Source organism: Gambusia affinis, linkage group LG15 (assembly GCF_019740435.1).
Source record: "Gambusia affinis linkage group LG15, SWU_Gaff_1.0, whole genome shotgun sequence".
NCBI classification, from domain to species: domain Eukaryota; kingdom Metazoa; phylum Chordata; class Actinopteri; order Cyprinodontiformes; family Poeciliidae; genus Gambusia; species Gambusia affinis.
The window spans coordinates 17,146,375-17,165,915 of record NC_057882.1 but is presented as its reverse complement, the minus strand read 5'-3'; the positions used below and the strand labels follow the sequence as shown (position 1 = coordinate 17,165,915).

The 19,541-nt window shown below is 40.6% G+C and overlaps 1 protein-coding gene across 5 annotated transcripts in view; it reads left to right on the top strand.

The window, feature by feature from the left end:
* camkk1a (calcium/calmodulin-dependent protein kinase kinase 1, alpha a) overlaps positions 1–19,274 on the top strand; it is a 58,771-nt gene extending 39,497 nt beyond the window's left edge. Inside the window, exons 8-18 of one of the 5 annotated variants that reach the window (XR_006372999.1) lie at positions 144–165; positions 880–968; positions 4,164–4,363; positions 7,304–7,357; positions 7,642–7,715; positions 9,987–10,074; positions 11,325–11,453; positions 13,195–13,298; positions 15,084–15,131; positions 16,065–16,222; positions 16,606–19,274. Coding sequence is in view for 2 of the 5 variants with exons in the window: in XM_044141428.1 (XP_043997363.1) it covers positions 144–165; positions 880–968; positions 4,164–4,363; positions 7,304–7,357; positions 7,642–7,715; positions 9,987–10,074; positions 11,325–11,453; positions 13,195–13,298; positions 15,084–15,131; positions 16,065–16,137 (881 nt within the window). In the remaining 3 variants the exon portion in view is untranslated. Of the gene's footprint in view, positions 1–143; positions 166–879; positions 969–4,163; positions 4,364–7,303; positions 7,358–7,641; positions 7,716–9,986; positions 10,075–11,324; positions 11,454–13,194; positions 13,299–15,083; positions 15,132–16,064 lie in introns of all 5 variants that reach the window. The other 4 variants (XR_006373000.1, XR_006373002.1, XM_044141428.1 and 1 more) reach the window with 4 other exon arrangements.
* The last annotated feature ends 267 nt before the right edge of the window (positions 19,275–19,541 follow it).

Below are 19,541 nucleotides of genomic sequence, written 5' to 3'. Positions count from 1 at the left end.
TAAATCTAGGCTAGGTAGACGACGGCTACTAGGAAGTTTGGATGTAACCTCGCTGGGCAGAAGTGATCACAATGAGCTAATGAGTAAAAATATTCCACCTCACCTGTATCCTCTTTGTTGTCCCCTTGTTTTGTTCCCGATAGTGTTTGAGCTGATGCGTAAGGGGTGAGTAGAGAACACGTCCTCTGATTTCTGTCTTCCTCCTCCGTCTCTTCCTCCATCCTCCATCCTCCATCTCTCCATCCCATCCTCTGCAGCGCTCATTGCTCCAAGCTAAACGCCTTGCAGGAGTTTTTCCTTGCCGTTACAGTCTTGGAGGTTTTCACAGTTGTTGCCAAAGCCAGGAAAGGCTTCGGGTCGTGGATCTGGTGCTGATGTTTCTAAGTCGTTTCACCGATAACAATAATAAACATGAGCGGTTCTTTTTCTTTTTTCTAAATGTAAGTTAGTTTTTTTTAACACCTGGAGAACAAATAAAATGACCCGAATATTCACGTTTGTATTTAGTGCTTCATCGGCACATTCAGTACGTCTGCTTTTTACATAAACTCGATTCAGTTTATCCATCCAGCACCAGTTCACAATCATCTCAAGACCATGCAAACCATTTCAGATGCAGTTTTCTGATCTGATTCGGCTCCATTTGGAATGCAGCATAATTTATGTCCTCTGCTCAGATGTTTCTATGTGATCATAAAGTTGTGTGTCTCAGGAAAGCGTTGAGGATGAAGAGGTTGTCGGGAAGTTATTTATCGCATTCAGTGTTGTCGCCTCATCTTTGCTTCAGACATTAACTCGTTGGTTTTGTTCCTCAATCTGAATCCGGTTTTAAAAGCAATGTCTGAATCTGTGTTTCTGCCCGGCTGTATGAATCTGCAGTCCAGTGATGGAGGTGCCAACAGAGACTCCTTTCTCAGAGGAGCAAGCCCGGCAGTACTTCAGAGACATCATCCTGGGCATTGAGTACCGTGAGTCTGCAAAATTATGACAAAAGTTGCTCATATTTAATGCTTATATTCTTCGGGAATCAGAGCATCTACTGGGCGCAAACCATCAGTATTAATACTTCTTGTTATCATGCACATTATAATGCTAAATGTGATTAAAAATGTTAATAGATTGTAATATTTTTTTTATTTGGTGTCTTCCTTTGATCTGCATAAAGGAACAAAATGTTCTTGAGCCTCTGCCTCCGTTCCCTCGCCTCGCCGTCTGGCAGCATTTATGTCCGTCCGTCTGATCGCCGCTGAGACACAATTTGGTCCAACAGTTTTTCTCAAGCTGCCCTTTTCGCTGTAGTGGATCAATTTCAATTATTTGCTGTTATTGAGCCTTTTCATCCAAAAGGACATTACTGTCTTTTTTTTTTTTTCTCACATCACGTTGGTTTGTGTGGAGGATTTACCAGCACATTAGCACCTTAAATCCTGAAGATGATCACAATTGAAAAAGAATCAAGTTTTTTGAATTCCCAAAAATGCTACAAAAGAACACATCTAAGCCTCTAAGTTAAGTTAATCTTTTTAAAAACAGATTTTTTTTAGAGTAGACAACAGCATGTCATGATGTCTTTTGAAGAGTGTTTAAAAAAGGTTTCCTTTAACGTTAACATTTCTGCCATAGTTCTCCAAACAATCTGATTGCTGCAAAAATACCTCTTTTCAACTTTTCCACATTTTGTTGCAGACAGAGAACTTCAATGCATTCATTCAGTGTATGTGGCCCATAGTACAAAACCTACATAACTCTGTACATGATTACAAAACAAGAAAAATCATCCTTTCAAGTTGTAATCAGAAAAAGAGGCACGTTTGTGTTCGCCCGCTTTATTCTGATACCCCTGAAGAAAATCCAGTGCAACCAGTCGTTATCAAAAGTCAGAAGAGTCCACACTTTTGTGGTTTCGACTCGAGTTGCACAAAATTACTGCATTATAAATACCATAAAGAACGCAGACGTTGGAGTAATAAGGAAGTAATAATTTGCAATGCTGGTCCAATACATTGACTACTCATTTTTAATCCAAAGCAGCAAGAAATCAACTTTTTAACTAATTATTTAATCATTAGTGCGTGATCTCTGTTTTATTGTTGTCCCGTCTTAATTTAGACTTCTCTAGAGTGTGCCTCACCCGTCCTCCATGAATCGTTGGGGATAAGTGACTGATGTCAGATGATACCAGTGTTTTACTTTCACCCTAAACACACCATGTTCACAGTGAAACAAGGCGGTGGCTGCTTTCAATTCAATTTTAAAGAAGGAAACATTTTTGAGGGAAAGATGTTGTAGTTACGCTCATTATTTAAGATTGTAGATTGGTTATCGCTACGGACAGGAAGGGTTTCCTGTTGTGGATGTTGCGGCAGATGAGCAGAACTCTCACAAAGAGGTTGTGCAGCGTCTCTGCATTAGCAAGGACATGGAGGTCATCCTGGACATTTCCCTTGACGCTAAACACCCTCACTAGCTTTCAGTCAAGCCGAAGCTCTGCTAATGAGCTAATATTGGAGCCGTGTGCACTGAAGCAGAGAGACGTCTAAAAGTTTCCTCGAGGAATGCAGTTTAAAACCACTGGTGAGGATCATGGCACATTTCGAGTTACAAATGACCCAGTCAAAGTCTCAGCCTCAATCCAGTTGAGGAATCTGTGGGAAGATTTTAAAGATTGAGGTTTACACACAATCTCCTTCTGATCGAACCGCTTTTGAACAACGTACCAATCAGACTTGAACCAGCTGCGCTGGAGCAGAGCTGCTTCTGAAAGTGACGTTACTTCGTAGATAGAAGCTGGACACCACGACTTAAAGTCTGTTGAACTGAAAGTCCAAATGAAATCCACTGAGGTCAGCTACAGATAAAGCACTGAAAGAGGTGTGAAGCCTGTGTTTGGCAGATAAGTTAAAGAAAATCTGTTGGGAAGCGTGTCCATCTGCTTTGTTGAAATATAAATGCTGAACTCTGGCAGGCACAATAAATTTCAAGCCTTTAATTTTCTGAATTGTAGTTTTAGTGCATTAAAATGTCTCCTGCAGCCTTCATGAATCTTAGCCGTGAGTCGGAGCCGGGGCTCCCGATGGCGCTGGCGTCACTTTAATTTGACCGTTGTGAGCGCTATGACATTTAATAGTAGAGAAGTCAAGCGCCCCTTGTTTCAGGAAGACCTCCTCACTGCAAGTAGAGACCACTTATCCCATCAGGGACGCATTCAGGACCTATATTCCAGAAGACGTTTGAGGACGTACTTAACTCTCACTCAAAGATGACCCCTGGTTCACAGTCCTCCCATCATTCTTATGAAGCGGCAATCAAAGCTGGTGATGCTTTCCTCTGGGACATAATCACTACTTCTCTCTCTGATGGCTTGTTTTGTTAATTATCCCTCTTCAGATTCTTCTTTGATTTTTTTTCGTTTTCCCAAGTGGGTTGTGGTTAAAGAATAGCAAATCTTGATTGTTGATTTCATCAGAACAAAACCGACGTTCAAGCACATATAATTACATGCAGAAGATAAAGACCTGGTAGAAACAAAGCAAATGTTCCGGTCCGCTTGGAGTTAAATACCTGGGTTAGTATTAAAATGAGCCAGATCGTGGTATGGCAGTGATCGCCAGTGACGTCAAGCTACTAAATTTAGAACAGCGCATTGATGCCATTTTAGTTTCGGACAAACAAGAGCTGTAAGCCTGGACGGTGGACAGGCAGTGCAAGTCAAATCATCAAATGGTAACAACAAAAGTCAGATCTCAGAGGATTTTATATCAGAGCCGCTTCGTGGCGTCGTTGCTTAGCGTGTTTTTATGGGGAAACGTCGGTTTGTTTAGTTTCTGATCAGATGATTTGGGTTATTAATATGAACGATTTGATGCCCATCCATTGGTGTTTGCCAACTGCAAAGCAATATTGAAAATATTCAGAATTTTAATAGAAACATTATCTTTTTCATGCACAATCTGGGAGACTATTTGGTGGATTAAAAAAAAAAAGATGGCAGGAATTCAATGAACCGGAGCAAGAAATTAAATGTAGTTTTTAAGGGAACGGCGTAGCCCTGTAGTGACATCACTATTCAAGCCGTTAGATCACAAACATAGTACTGAAATATTACACACCAGATGCATTTTGTTGGGACAGTTTCTTTAACTTCTCCCCTCCTTTTTCCTCAGTGCACTACCAGAAGATCGTCCACCGGGACATCAAGCCGTCCAACTTGCTACTCGGAGACGACGGCCATGTGAAGATAGCCGACTTCGGCGTGAGCAACCAGTTCGAGGGCAACGACGCTCTGCTGTCGAGCACCGCAGGGACTCCTGCTTTCATGGCGCCAGAGACTCTGTCAGAGAAGTGCAAGAGCTTCAGTGGGAAAGTGAGTCGAATCAGTGGATTTGAAGGGTAGTGCGTGTACGTTTGGGTCGGAATTTATTTTCTTTATTTTCTGGGTTAATCAGTTTGACTTTCATGGTAAATCTAAATAATCACCCACTGCTTCTGAAGGGAATGTGAGAGAAAGAGAACGTTAAATGAAGACTGCGAATACTTAATTAAATATGTCTAGAAATTAGGCCTAAAAGTTAAATGTAGCTTTGTACAAAAAGAGCAGAGTTCAGAAGGCTTTAGATTTCGTCGACAAATACTGAATGTTGGATCCTTTTTGGGGGGTATTGTGTTTCTTACTAAAAGTAGATTGCAGTGTTTTTGAACAGTCTCTGATCTGTTTGTAATGTAATTTTTGGGGGGCTTTAAATTTATAGACCAATTCTAAAAGAACAAGAAACCAGTACAGGGGAGCTAAAGTCATTTTGTCCCTTTTTATGGGTTTTGCAGCACAACTCAAACAGCTGCAGAGGAAGTCGGTTGGTGTAATCCAATGAGGTTAAACATGAATTATCATAAATTCAATGTGTATATTCTAGTATCTAGGGTGACCAAACGTCCATATTTCCTGGGAAATGTCTGTATTTCATGTCGTGTGAAATAGAAAGTGAGGAAATGTCCTGTTTTTTCGTGGTGTCGCCGTCTCCCCCCCCAAGGTGTCCCGGTTTTCCTAAATGAAAATATGGTCACCCTACTAGTATACCTAGTTCTGTTATAAAGTTACCGTTGATTAGTTGTGTACGTGTTCTCATGCAATGTGAAGTAAAACACGCACTTCAAATATCTCACTCTCACTCTATTTATGTTTTCAAAAGCTTTTTCAAATTTCCAATTCTGCCAACATGTGAACATGATCGCCTCCAGACTCAGAGCGGTTGATCTTTATGCGTGTCCTGCTGTATCCATGTGGTCAGTTTTGACTTCCTGCTCCTGTGCAGCCGCCTCCCTCTTCGCTCCGTCCTCCTGTGGGTTTCCATAAAACCTAAGAGAAGGGCTGCGTATGTCCATTAAAGAGGAGCCAAAATAGCACATTTGATTGCTGACAAAAAGCCGCCAGGGTAAAAGAGCCACTTTAAGTGCTTCAGTGGGCTGTTTTGTCAAGGTTTCAGGGACCGAGTGCCTCTTCCTCCCTGATTGTTCTTGCACTCTCTCAGGTTTTGATAAAGAAAAGCCTTTCTTCCAAGGGATGTAAAAATTAGAAGTGAGTTTTATAATATCCAACACTTGTGTGTCACTAAAGCCCTTTATGCTTCATTCCCAGAAGTACATGAACAATCTAACACTATGACAAATTGCAGTAGATAATGAGAGGGCGCTTTAATCATGTCTTGCGAGGAAAAAAAAAAGAAGAAAAGAAACGAAAAGAAACGACAATCAACGACAATCGGAATAAATGCAAAAATCAGTTTTCAAATATTGATTTTATTTATTAAATAAAATAACATTATGCAAATGAACCAGGCTCTATGTGAAAAAGAAAGTCCAGCAATGCCATGAAGTAACTGTTTATTTTTGTAACACATTTTTATTTTAGTTTTATTAGACGTGCACAGATAGACCTGATTGGCGCCGAAGCTGCAGAATCAACAAAACACTGAAACGGATCCTGTGACGACATGAAATGGTCTGAAAAGCCTCAACAAGCAACACATCATGGCTCAGTGTGATGTAGTTAAAGAAACGAGAAACAAAGTAACAGTCTTGTTTCAGTCCGGAAAATATTCTGAAGCCTTTTCAGAATGACTCAACAATCAGAAATGTCTTTTTTTTTTTTATCATTTCACGTTTCAAGGCCAGGAACATAATGCGCGCATTTTGCTTGACTTTTATCCCTTCTGTGAAAATATTTGGTAGACTGACTGGAAATGCTTCCTGTTGCATCTACTGTAAAACAAAATGTAATTTCAGAAAAGGAGCTTAATGAAACGTGTGACTTGCTTGTAATTGTAACTGTAAACCCAAAAGCGCACTTAGTTTCAGCTCCAGGACAATCTTTGTGTAAATCCGGCGTTTCCCCGTCAGTGTTGGAGGTTAGATCGCATCTAAAACATCCACCCCGACTCCGAACATGTCCGATCCTGACAGGTTATTGAGAACTTCCCCCATTTTTAGCTCTTTTTTTTTTTTAGCGTCTTCCAGCTCCATCTTGTTGTTTGTTTTATTGCAGGGTGAGTCAGATGCAAATCTTCTGGGATGTGTGATTGATGCAGGGTGGAGCTGCGGTTGTTACAGTCTGATTAACTTCTACACCCTGTTTCCTCTCTTTATTTCCTCAACAGAGTGAACAACCTGCTCCTCCAGTTACGCTATAATAAGTAGATCAGCGCAACTTTATATCGTTCATTCTCGCTTGACTTTTCCTGTGCTGTAGGTATTGCAGGGTTATTAAATGCGCCACGAATAATTCTGCCCCAGCTCGGCCCAAATCTCTGCTTGGGAAATAAATTTAAACTCTGGTCAGTATCTGTACCTAAATCAAATAGAGGGACGATGACTGATTTAAAATGACTCTGCAAGGTCAGGTGGGTTTGGAAAGTTTTTCTTTTCTTAATAAATTAACTCCAATTAGTCTTTGTCTGAGGTCAAAATTAGCCGGGTGATCTTAAACGTTTTATGTCTCACAAAACAAATTTTAAAAAATTAACTTTTTTTTATTTTTCTTTATTTTTTATTTTTTTATTACAGCTCTAACTGGTAAGGATTACCTGTAGAGAAAAACCAAGCCAGAGGGACAAAGAGTGAGGTGGCTCAGCTAGTCCCTCTGCTAAATTGTAGCACAAATCCATCTTCAAGGCTTCAGAAAAAGACGCCCTAAAATAAAACGGCCTGACGTTGCATAAATCTCCCGTTAGGTTTCGGTGCTGCGAGTGATTTCCAGTCGGCGTGGCTCACATTTGCATTAATCTCCTGTTTTTGTTTGTCTGTTTTAAAGGCGCTGGACGTGTGGGCCATGGGAATCACCCTGTACTGCTTCGTGTTTGGGAAGGCAAGTGTGCACACTTTCTGTCTCTCGCTTATTTAACAGCGTTGTAACACCGAAAGCCGTCTCCCTCTATAGCAACACCTCTGTGGGAACAAAGCGTGCCGCCTTCTCTGCGTCTGATTCGGCGCTCGTTCATTTAAATGAACACCAGAGGCTGATTGCTGCAGCTGTAATTTGTCTGATCCGTCTTCTGCCAGAGCTGTGATTCAGGCAACCTGCATTGTGGATTTCACTCCTGTTTTTTTTTTTATGTTGTTGTTATTGTCTTTGTTCTCCTCTACCTGCAGTGCCCATTTATTGACGAGTACATATTGGCTTTGCACAATAAGATAAAGACCAAGCCTGTGGATTTTCCTGAAACGTGAGTTTTTTTTATTGTTCCAGCCGTTTTTCATTCCTTCTTAGAGAAAATAGCAGAGTTGATTGCACCTTTTCTCTCCACTTTGTGCAGTTATTTTACCTCTTATTGTGGATTTTTAGCAGTAAAAAACACTTCCCCCCTACACACACACACACACACACACACAAATCAAAACAACTGGAATATGAAAGGGAGTCACCGGTTCGGCATCAAAATAAGGGTCTAGACTGCAACAATAGCATGTGAACATACAAGCTGCGGTGCCTCCCTGATCTTTCTTTCAAGGAAGAGGAAGAGGAAGAGGAAGAGGTCTTCCTGGGTGATTAAGTAAGAAAACACGTGAAGCCACGTATTGAGCATCAGCAGAGTGAATAGACTGATGAAATATAAACGTAGAAGATAACAAAATAACACTGTTAGAACAAAGTGTTATTTTGTTAATAAGGAACCGTCATGCTTACTGGAGTCATGGTTGCTCAGGAAGCTCTTGCATTCGGTTGGCCCGTCCCCCCACGCAGACTGCAATCGCATCATTTGTATGCTATAAAAATCAATAATGATTAATGGTGCCTTGTTCTGAGTGGTGATGGGGCCATTTGTACAAATAATGTCATGCCACTGTCACCATGATGGAGGCTGGGTTCCCTGATGAACATCATTTTTGTCACATTCTCCTCTTTCAGTGTCGCTGGCTGCCGTTACGGATTGAAACCGTTAGTAATTTTAGTGTTTAATTTTAGTCATTTGTGTTTGGATAAACTGAATTTAGAATTGAACTTGTTACAGATGAATTGATGAGCCCTTTTTAAATAAATTGAGAAAATTGCTTCTTATAATAAAAGTAAAATTATAACGTTTAAAATTAGAGGAATCACAATTAGAGATCCTCCGATCAGAATTTCGTGGTCGATTTCCGATATCAGGTTTTTTGGGGTTTTTTCTTAAGCTTTGACCTGCGACTTTCACCTTCTTTTAAAAAACAATAAGTGTATACTGTGCCTATTATGAACAGAGGCAACATAACTATATTCATGCAAGAAAGGATTTAGTGTAAGGCAAAGAATAAATGTTTTGAATTGTCATTTAGTTTAATCTTTAGAGTCTTAATATAGCAATTAGCAACGTTAGCATTATTGGCAATATAAAAAACATAATGAGCTTCCCCTAGAAAATGAATTTTTCAAAATCTGATATCTGCAGAATGTTTTGCTCTCTCTTGCTTTCTTGCAGCCTAAATAAATCCTATTTGTTTCTCTACATGTTATGGGGAAAAAAATGATTTAAAATAACTTCTTGTGTCTCTTTGCGACCTCTGATTTCACTTTTAAACACCTCACTTTTTCAGTTTTTATTAGTCTTTGTTTCCAGACTGCCTGGGTAGGGTCTATGAATTTCTAAATTGGTCAATACTGTACTGCATCATTGCTTATTATTTCTTGGTTTTATGTATTTTAAATATTGTGTTATTAGCTGAGGAAAAAAATTGCACTTTATTGAGAATATTCAACAGGTAATTTACGTTTTTCTTTATTTAGAAATTCCCCCACAATGATGTGCCTGCAGGGAAAGTATCCCTATGGGCACATAAAGCATTTCCAGTAATAAAACATTAGAACGAATTGAATCTAACTGGCGACAGCTCACTACAACCACCGCAATGCTAACAAGTTAGCAAGAGGGTTTTGAAAAGCAGTTGAGAAATGTTGAATAATGTAGTTTACATATACTAGAAATAATTTGTTTTGTAACATTGTCAATAAAATGATGTGTAATAAAATGTTTGAAAATATTCAATTAATTCAACTATGCCTTTTATTATTTGTTCTAATTATCTATAGAAACCCTAAATCGAAGGATTGAAGTTTACCAAGTCAATATTTTAGAGTAGCCATGATTATTTATTCTGCTTTCAAATGATCATTTAGATTTTGTTTAATCTAATGTGTAATTATCTTAATTACTTGGTACTCTTATTACAGCTGAATTTTTGTAGAATAGTATATTTGATTTCTGCAGCTTAAATAACATTTAGGAGAGTGTTTATTTTTCAGTGCTGGTTGATAACGTGCAGTTCCCAGTCTGTTTTAATTAAGCATAGGCTTTCATCATACCTACTTAACGCACTGTTAATAATTTTATCATAAAATCCTGAAAAACACCCGGAGCCGTTTTAAAAACGATGTCAGATGATTTCAGTGTCTGTTACCTCAGCGTGTGCGGATAAACGAAGCAGTGTCCAAAAACCTGACCGAGTCTCGTTCTCCATGGCAGACCAAACATCTGCGAGGAGCTGCGGACGTTAATCTTGCGGATGCTGGACAAGAACCCGGACACCAGAATGACCATTCCTGAGATCAAGGTACTGTGGCAGCAGTAGTCGATGTTCAGATGTGTGAAAAGACCGCGGATTCAGCGGGGCGTTGTTTACCCTCGCACGTTGGGTTTCGATTCCACCAACTTACTGTCAGGTGAACAGTGGTGCTCATTAAGCTTGGCGAGATGGAAGCCGTGTGTCAATGTGGACTAAAACCTGAGTCAGTCTGAATCCAGGGGCCGGTCTCAGACGGAGCAGACAGCAGATACCTCACCCTCTCCTCCCTCCAACATGTTTCCATTGCACAATCCGACGACGCTGAGTCATTTTCTCACCAGAGACGCTGTTTGTGTTTATGGAAAAGGAGATAATGAGCCTGTTAGACATCATGTGTGTCCTTGTGCAGAGACATCCACACACACACTCTCTCTCACACACACACATGTCAGAGAAACATAGGATGAAGGGCGGTGTAGCACTGAGAGGCACGACGCTTTCCTTTGACATTTTCCATGTTTTTCATTGAAGATGACCAGTCAGAACGGAGTCCTCCACAGACGAGCTAAAGGACAGGCAGCGTGCACTTGGTTCATACCTCAGATGACCTCAAGCCGTGTCTCTCAGAAGGTGTAATCTGTCTTCAGATTTGTGAAGACACTGTTGCAGTAATCAATGCAACCAAATGCTACATCTAGCTAGGATATTAGTCCTTTAATCCCAGAAATGTTCTTCAGGAGATAGAAGACTGACTTTTTAACTGTCTTTATGTGTCTCTGAAAGTTAAGGTCTTAGTTCACCCCTCCCAGATTTCGGGCGTGATCTCTAGTTTCCAGCTGTAATCACTGAAGCTGTGTGTTGACTCTAGAACGTTCCTTTTTGGATCCAAAAACAACAACTTTGGTTTTTGCTTCTGTTGTGCATTAGCAAAAACATGCAGAAAATACGATGAATGATTCTAATGGTTTTATATTTAGCTCCTCCCGATTCGGTACTTTGTTAGACCAACTACAGATAACAGCAGTGATTGTTTTGGGGTATGTTTCTACAAGCTTTGCACGTCCATAGACTTGTGAAAAAATACATGTAAAGATCTGGTTTCAGAATACGATTGAGATGTTTTGGGTAAAAATCAGATCAAAATCAGTTTAGGTCTTTGCTTCATGAAACATACACGTCACATAACACTTGGAATAAAAGCTCCAAGAATAAAAGCTCATCCCACACTTGAAATGACAAGTGTGGGATACGTAGTGTTTATTGGGGATGTCTGTGTGTGTGTGTGTGTGTGTGTGTAGATGGACCAGTGGGTGACCCAGGGAGGCACTGACCCTCTGCCTTTGGAGGAGGAGCACTGCTCCATGGTGGAGGTGACAGAGGAGGATATCCAGAACTCTGTGAAGTTTGTCCCCAGCCTCTCCGCTGTGGTAAGAAACACTGCAGGTCTTCAGCAGAAATGTGACTAAGAGCAGCATCGCCTTGGCCTTTCCTAATCTGAGCCACGTTAAACAGAGCAGTGAATTACAGAATAGTACAGAAAGTTATTAAGACACATGGAGAGTTTGCTAAGAGGCAGGACAGAGTGTTTTTATAAGACAGAATACGAGTCCGGCTGACTACCTGTGCAGATGTTTTAAAGACTGCATCAGCTGGCATCACTCTTCTGGTGTGTAAACAAATCCAGATTTATATGGATCCACTGAGCTTCACGTTGCACCAAATGAATCATGTCCAGCAAGCAGGAGGAATTAATGCCTGTTTTTGCATCAGGTTGCAGTCGTCCACTTATTAGCCACAAAGACAGCAGCAGCCGAAGGGACCAAAGAGGTAAAGAAAAAGAGATTTCCCCACAAAAAGCTTCAGATCAAACAAGATCATTGCAGTACAGTTTAATACTGCATGATGGAGGAATCGCATTCAGTGTGGTTCTTCTAAATTATTAAGCGATGTAGATGCTTGGTGGTTTTTTTAATTATTTTTATTGAGGAGTAGAAACTTTCTAATCATTACTTCTCTCCCACACCCCCAACCACTGTCAGATTAACAGCTGTCAGCAGACTTTACCTTGCACACAATCCGTGTGTTGCAAATAGCACTGGTCTTCTACAATGTGGCTCCATTTGCATTGGAGACAATTGTAAATATAAGTATGGGGAGATTTATAACTAGATAGTAACTCATTTAAATTAATGAAGGTGCTGTTTGAGAAACATTTAAGAAACGGACTGAGAGCAGTCGGAGAATTAAAAAGAAAAAAAACCTCTGGTTTCCAGTAACTTTAGCCATCAAAAAAACATCCTGTGTGTTTTACAGCCACGTGTAACATATTATCTTATCTGAACTTTCTGTTTCCTGTTTATGTATCGTATTCACCTGTGTATTGTTGAGTGTGTTTTTAAACGGGCAGTATTATGTGAAATTGACTTTTTTGAGCTTTACATCATGTTGTAGTGTTTCCTTGATTCTTTCATGTTTATTTGAGATATTCTTTAATCTCCCATGGTAACCAATCAGTTGTGCAAAATGGCTGGGTGGACCTAGCTCCGCCTTCAAGGTGCAGCTCCTCCCCCGAACTGCAGTTTCCAAGCTTCCATCGACAAAGGAACCCTCACCTGCGACTGTCCTACTCAACTCCTTCAGACTAGCCAGCAGCAATTAGCAAACACATTGTGAAGCTGTGCATCTGCTGAGCTCATTGCATGAGTTACTTCCCAGTAAAACGCTAGTAAAAATGTTGCTAAAGGGTTAATTGTGATGACTTCCTGAAGGCAGAGTTTCAGAAAGAGCAGGAGTTTTTAAAGAGACAGAAGCCTAATTTCAAGACATTAAGTTGCAAAGTCAGATTAGTCATATTTGATTTATCGTTTTTGTAACAACTAAAGGTTAGATAGTTACTTCATTGTGCTATAAGATGGCGCTATGTGCCTGGAAAACGTATAATACTCCCCCTCAACAGCTTTTTATGTGTGAAACTCTGACATATTTTTTTTAAATCCACAATCCCCAGCCTACACATTTATAATTTGTTTCCAAGATGTTGAACATTTTTCATAATGTGACTCTAATTTCAAGCTCACAAAAACTAATTAATTCATATTGGTTACTTCTGTCAGCTTCAAATCAAAGCGGAGCCTTCGCTCATGACGGTTTTCATCCTGTCTGCCTCAGATCTTGGTGAAAGCGATGTTGAGGAAGCGCTCGTTCAGCAACCCCTTTGAGTGCCCGAGCAGAAGAGAGGAGAGATCCATGTCTGCACCTGGCAGCCTGCTCATGTAAGAACACACAGTCCAGCCTGCAAATATCACCAGATATCACCATCCTACATATTTAATATGTCCATATCCCCTCCTCGAGGATGAACCAACACAAGGAGCCGCTCCCATTTCCGCCGTAGTCTGAAATTCTGACATTCACCTGAGTTCCTTTTTTTTTCCCCTTTCTGCTCTATCAGGTTAACTTGCTCTCAGTCTTCTCTGCAGCACCTGCTGCTTTGTGTTGCCATAGCACCATAATTCAGTCTTTCATTCTATGCCTCAGAGCTTACAGCTTTTGTAAGTACGGGTTTTTTGAAGAGTTGTCCTTTTGACTTTTATAGCCAGAAGGATTCAAAGTGACACAGGAGGATTTAGAATAAAAAAAATAAAAAAAAACTAGGTTGTGATCCTGACCTTGGGTTTCCTGAGCTGTGAGTTGAAAGCATCAACAGAGGGCTGATCGCCTCATCCTACCATGCAACCATGCAGCTTCCACATACACAGAGCATCTGTAGCTGCCCTCTGCTGGTCTAATGGTGCCCCTGGGACAGCGGTCTGTGTGAGGGTGTCTAGTTTATTTATCTGGAAGATGAGCCTCGGCAGCTCTGTAATCTGTAACTGTGGTAGGTATATGAGATGTTGTTTTATCTATCTGGGCTGAAGCTTGCCCTGCGCTGCAGAGAGCTGCTACTTACAGGTGAAGGTCATTTTCAAAGAATAAGTGGGGAAAAGTGAGAAAAATCTGCCCCCTGCTGGCAGACAGGAAAAAAATCGAGGTGTTAATATGCTCTCTATAGTTCTGCTTAAGCATCAGCTTAATAACAAATGACACATAACACATAATTTCCAGCAAATTGCAAGGGATGTTATTTAAAGGGACAGTGTTATGGAAAATTTCTCTATTTAATTTTATTTTTTGCTTTACGTGATGTTATAATTCTATTTTTTCATCCAAAACATACGTGGAGAGTTGCCTTGATTCTTTCATGAATGTTTGAGAAATCCTGTAATCTCCCGTGGCAACACTTCAGCTGCTGTTTTCAAGCTTCCACCTCACAAATCAATTACTCCCCCACTCAGCTCCTTCAGACTAGCCAGCAGCAATTAGCAAACATCAGGTGGAACTTCGCATCAGCTGAGCTCATTATTCCTGCTACTTCTCAGTGTAATGCTGGTAAAAATGTTGTCAAAGGGTTAAATGGTTTCTTAAAGAGACAGAGGCCCATTTTCAAGGCATTTAGAATGCAAAGTAAAATTTGTTTTCACTCATATTTGATATATGCAGCATTTTTATAAGAACTGAAGGTTCTTATAACTGATTGTGTTATAGAATGAAACTATGGGGCTGGAAAACACGTAACACTGCCTCTTTAAATTACATTTAAATCCAGTTCACTGTGGCAGAATGTGCAGGCTGAGTCGCGTTTCAGCTGCCCTGCTCTTTGTCAGATGGATGATTCCTGTCATCTCGGCCTCCTGATCTCATTTTTCATAATGTTTACTTGAAAATACAACATGATGCAATCAGCTCAGCAGATAGTCTGTTAATTTTTAATTCAGCCCTCCTCAAGCATCAAGTGTTTGATCTTATTTTTACCTCATTTGTCCGTCTGTGTTTGAAACCCTTTTAGTCATGCAAAGCTTCAAACTGGTCACTTCGGGTGGCATCAAGTTTGAAGCGTTTTAAATGTTTGTTGGTTGATGAATCCAACATGTTGGGTGGGGGTGGGACCTCGTCACCTGTTGGCATGACTCCGCCCACTCATCGGTGACCTCTCCGTCTTTTCTCCCTCTCTACTCCAGGGACTCGTGGCCCTTCAGGCCCTCTTTAAAACTGCACCCTTCACGCAGGTAACCCCTTTGCGGCCCATCTGCCCGCGCATCATCATCCTCACCTTAGGCTGCTCGGCGCTCACTTACAGAGCCTGCAGAACTCTTTCTGTCTCATGAATCTTTGCACATTTTGTCACATTGCAGCAACAAACTTCATTTTTTGGATTTTGGGTGACAGAAAAATGTCTGGCCTGGCCACCCCATTGATCCACCGCTCAGGCATGTGTGAGGGATACTACAGAGCAGTCATCTGCAATCAAGACATATATGTAAAACCCAATAACTAATAAATATAAATTTAAAATAATAAACAATTATAGCTGTTTATCTGAAACTAATCTGTTCACTTCAAAGACACAAAATCTTACCAAGCAATTTTGGTCTCGTTTTTGGTGCAAATATCTTAGATGAAACAAAGTCACAAGGAGCTTTTCAGCGAGATATAAGATATAACCTGCCAGGTTAATTTGTCCTTTTTCAGGAATATTAATAGAATTGTAGACTCTTTTTTTGTGTGGGCTCTAGTGTCCCTTATATGACATTAGGCTGACAGGAAGGGGGGAAGAAGAGGGGGGAAGACATGCGGCAAATGTCTGCCGGGTCCGGGAATCGACTCGGCAGACATTTTGTTTGGTCCATCACATCACAAAACTGACATCTTTGGTTGCAATGTGACATAAGTTGGAAAACGATGACATGGGACGTGAATGGTTTTCCAGCTGCTTCTCTCCAGCTGTCATCTCAGAGATGCTTCTGTCATGTTCCTGCAGATCAGCTCCATCATTCTGTTGCAGCTGCTTCTCTGTCCCCCGCTCTCTCTGTGTCTGCAGAGGCTGGAATCATAAGCTTTGTGGGTGGGAGGTGCGGGGGGCTCCCTGTTCATATAGACCGCTCCACATCGGAGGCACAGGATCCCCTGCTGATCTCTCCCCTCTCCGTCTCTTTGTTTAGAAAGAGCAGCGCGGCGGACGGGCCCAGAGAAGGAGAGCTGGAGGACCTCCACGAAGACGAGCCTTTCTCTTGAGGCGCGACGGGAAGCCGAGCTTTCTGCTCTGACCACTGTGCGCTCACGCCTTCGCCCAGCTCCAATCAGTGCCACAGTAAACCATGTACATAAACGGATCTATAAATGTGAAATATCCCTTTGCAGATGCTAACGCTAACTTGGCTTGATTTTAGAAAATTCTTCCTTTTCTTCTGTTCTTTCTGGATTTCTGAGCTCAACAGTTTGCAGGTGACACCGCTGACCCTGTGAGAACAGCTTTATTCTCACTGGGTCCACTTGGTTTGCACATAAAGTAAAAAAAAAAAGGAAATCTTTCTCTATTTCCGTGCATGCTCATTATCAGATCATCTACAGGATCTAGTCAACAGTTTCTCTCTGACTCTAGCATGTTAACCACGCTGGTTCATCTCTTCACTGAACTACAGGGCTTTTGGCTGCTGATCAGTCTTTTTAATATTTGAGGCTGATTCCTTGTTCCTGTCGCAGCCCTTTTTTTCTCACACCGGTGCCGTCGGTAACGTTTACAAGAAAGGCAGTATGAAAAGCCTCCGTGCTGCCTTCATGGACCAGCTCCACGACAGACGTCGAGCAGAGAGGACATTGGCTTTGCTATGCATGCACACATTTTGAATGGCACTGCCCCCTGCTGTCTGACGTAAAGTGACTCCAGCGTTGGCAGGTTAGTTCACGCTTCTGCTCCTACTCTGCGATTATCACTGCTGTCAAACACGATCTCTGCTCTTAATGTAAATAACAGAGAGGACGTTTTAAAATGCGGTGGATAGAAACGGAGACGAGAACTCCTGGAGTGTTATCAAAACTGTAAATATACGATACATACATATATGGAAATTTGTTTGTTTTCGCTCAGGATTTTTTTTTTTCCACTGGACATTTCAGTGAAGGGCATTTTTTTTTTACGTTAATTACAAAAAAGGGAAGCAAGTCACCTTCAGGTCCAACAGTTTATATGCAAATGGTTAAACGTGTGCCACTTCATTAGGATTGTTTTTTGTATTTGCTAAGAAAAAAAGAGAAACAAAATAATAATCTGTACACGCATCACCATATCATTCTGAGGTACAGAGAAAAATATGCTGCTTTTCCATTTTCAAAAACTGTTCCCTTACTGAACTGCTTGGCTAACCTTTGAAAAAAAATATGTGAAGGTCGTGAGCTTTACGGCCTCTTAAAGTGTGACAGAAGAGGAAATGTACAGATTTCTTCGTAAGTAAAGTTCACAGTTACGCCGGACAGTTGGCACCGATTCAGAAACCGACACTTGTAGTTTACCAAGTCTCTGCAGACTCAGCTGTACAGTAGGGATGTCCTAATCCAATCCCTCGATTGGCTCCGAGTCCCAGTCAATTTTTAAAACCCCTGCAGCAGTCCCAAACTAAAATAAACCCCCTAAAGTTGTTGGAGTCTTTCGCTGCAGCCCAGTGAGACGAGCAGCTGCAATTTGCAAAACCCAGTTTTTAAAGTTTTGTTTTTAGTGCGAAAGGCTTGTAGAAAAATAAAAATCCTTGTTCTACACTGTAAACATTGTTTTGTTCATCTAAAGAAATTAGGGTATTCTGTAACAATTAAGTATTTTTCACTCTATCTTGACTTATGCCATGAAAGAGAGACTGTAATGTCTGCTGGGGTTTCCTTTGTGTTTCAGTCGTGACCCGCTCCGTCCTCAGGAGAGAGAGCAGCACAAAAAGCAGCTGAAACACCAGTTATTACATTTCTTTACTTAAAAAAAGGTTTCTAAAGCAGGAGAACTGTTTCTCAAAGTTTTGGCTGTAGATATTTAACCAGAAAAGCATTGAAATATGTTACTAGACAAATGCAGCGTTAGCCTAGCTCTTGAGCTAATCGCTCTACAGGGCAGCACCGTCAGCAGGAGCAAGACAGGTGACTATTGTGGAATCTAAATGCATTTGAGTTAGATATGTTTCTTTGTAACTAATTATAAAAATTTACACATCTTAGGTTTTTTTTTTGTCAGAGGATTTTAGTAGCCTTTCGGAACCAAGCTAAGCTCGTCGGAGCAGCATATTGAGACTGGGATAATATTTCAGTCGCTGTGAATTAAAACCGATTCACAGTCAATTTTTAAATGACTCAGCAGTTTTTGGGATAAAAGATCCATATCGAGACCTCCCTCTTGCATCGTTTGGGTATTTCTTTCATTTCACCGGACAGATTTCAAACAATTCAGTGTGAGAATATAACTCTTTCCAGACCAGAACCATCTAATATCCAGTGCAGCCCTTCACGTTCCACCATCTTGACCTCGGAAATCTGCATTAATGAAAACAGAGGACACACACCGAACGTTTTATGCTCAAGGGTTTACACAGATTGTAAAGACACTCCATTTTATCACCAAGTGGGTAGTGGAGACTGTATAATACGTTTGCAGTTTTGACCTTTAATTTGAGTTTGTGTGTCTGCTTGCAGGATGTCCTCTAAAGAAGGGCTCTTGAAACCAAAAAGTGTGACCAGCTGTGGTGTATTTGCTTGTATTTATTTGCTTTTAAGATTCACGTCATTCTTCTATATTTTGTACATTTCTCTAAATCTGCAGTAGTATGAATCTATGCAGACAGCTGTGAAATTGTCCACACATTTTTGACTTGTTGTACTGCCAGAGATCACTCGTGTTGCTTTCTCTTGATTCTATATTTTAGCAGAGCGGAAACGCAGCTCACATTGAAATGAAATGATTGCACTTTGAAACACACAGCTTTGTCTGCAGCCTGCCATTATATACTGTTGCCATTACGTACAGTTTATGAGCTGATGGTTCACCTGTAGAAGACCATATTTACTGTGCTTTTTTCTGCGATCAGTCTGCATGTCGCAATTATGTCATCTACTGTTTGAGAAAATTTAGCAAACTGCTTTTTTTGTGTGTGTAAAAACAACATAGAGCAAAAACACTGCATTTTAACTGCTGTTTTTGATGTGTATGTTCATATTAGGGAAAATGTGAATGTTGTAAAACAAGGGCAAACTTTTATTTATTTTTGTCTTTCCTGCTGAAATGATGTCAATTATAACATCGAGCCGGGTGCAGAGTACAGGAGCAGCCAGAGGGGGCAGCATTGAGTTTGGGATCTTCTTCTGTGATTGAATACAAATACAGCAATTTTTTAACATGACTCTGAGATGTACTGCTTTGTTTATTTGACCTCCTGCATTAGTTCTTCCTTGTTCACCATCTTGTTCGAAGCTACAGATTAATCCAAGAGGAGTCGAGCCAAATTCACCATCTAAAAACAACTCAAGTTTTAAAGGTGTCAAGAAAACACCATTTTAAAACAATGAAAACCATCATTCCTTTTATTTTCACAGAAGCTGGTGAGTATTTATACAAGAAATTGAGATTTTCTTGTGTTAAACACAAACTCAGAATGGAAATAATAAAA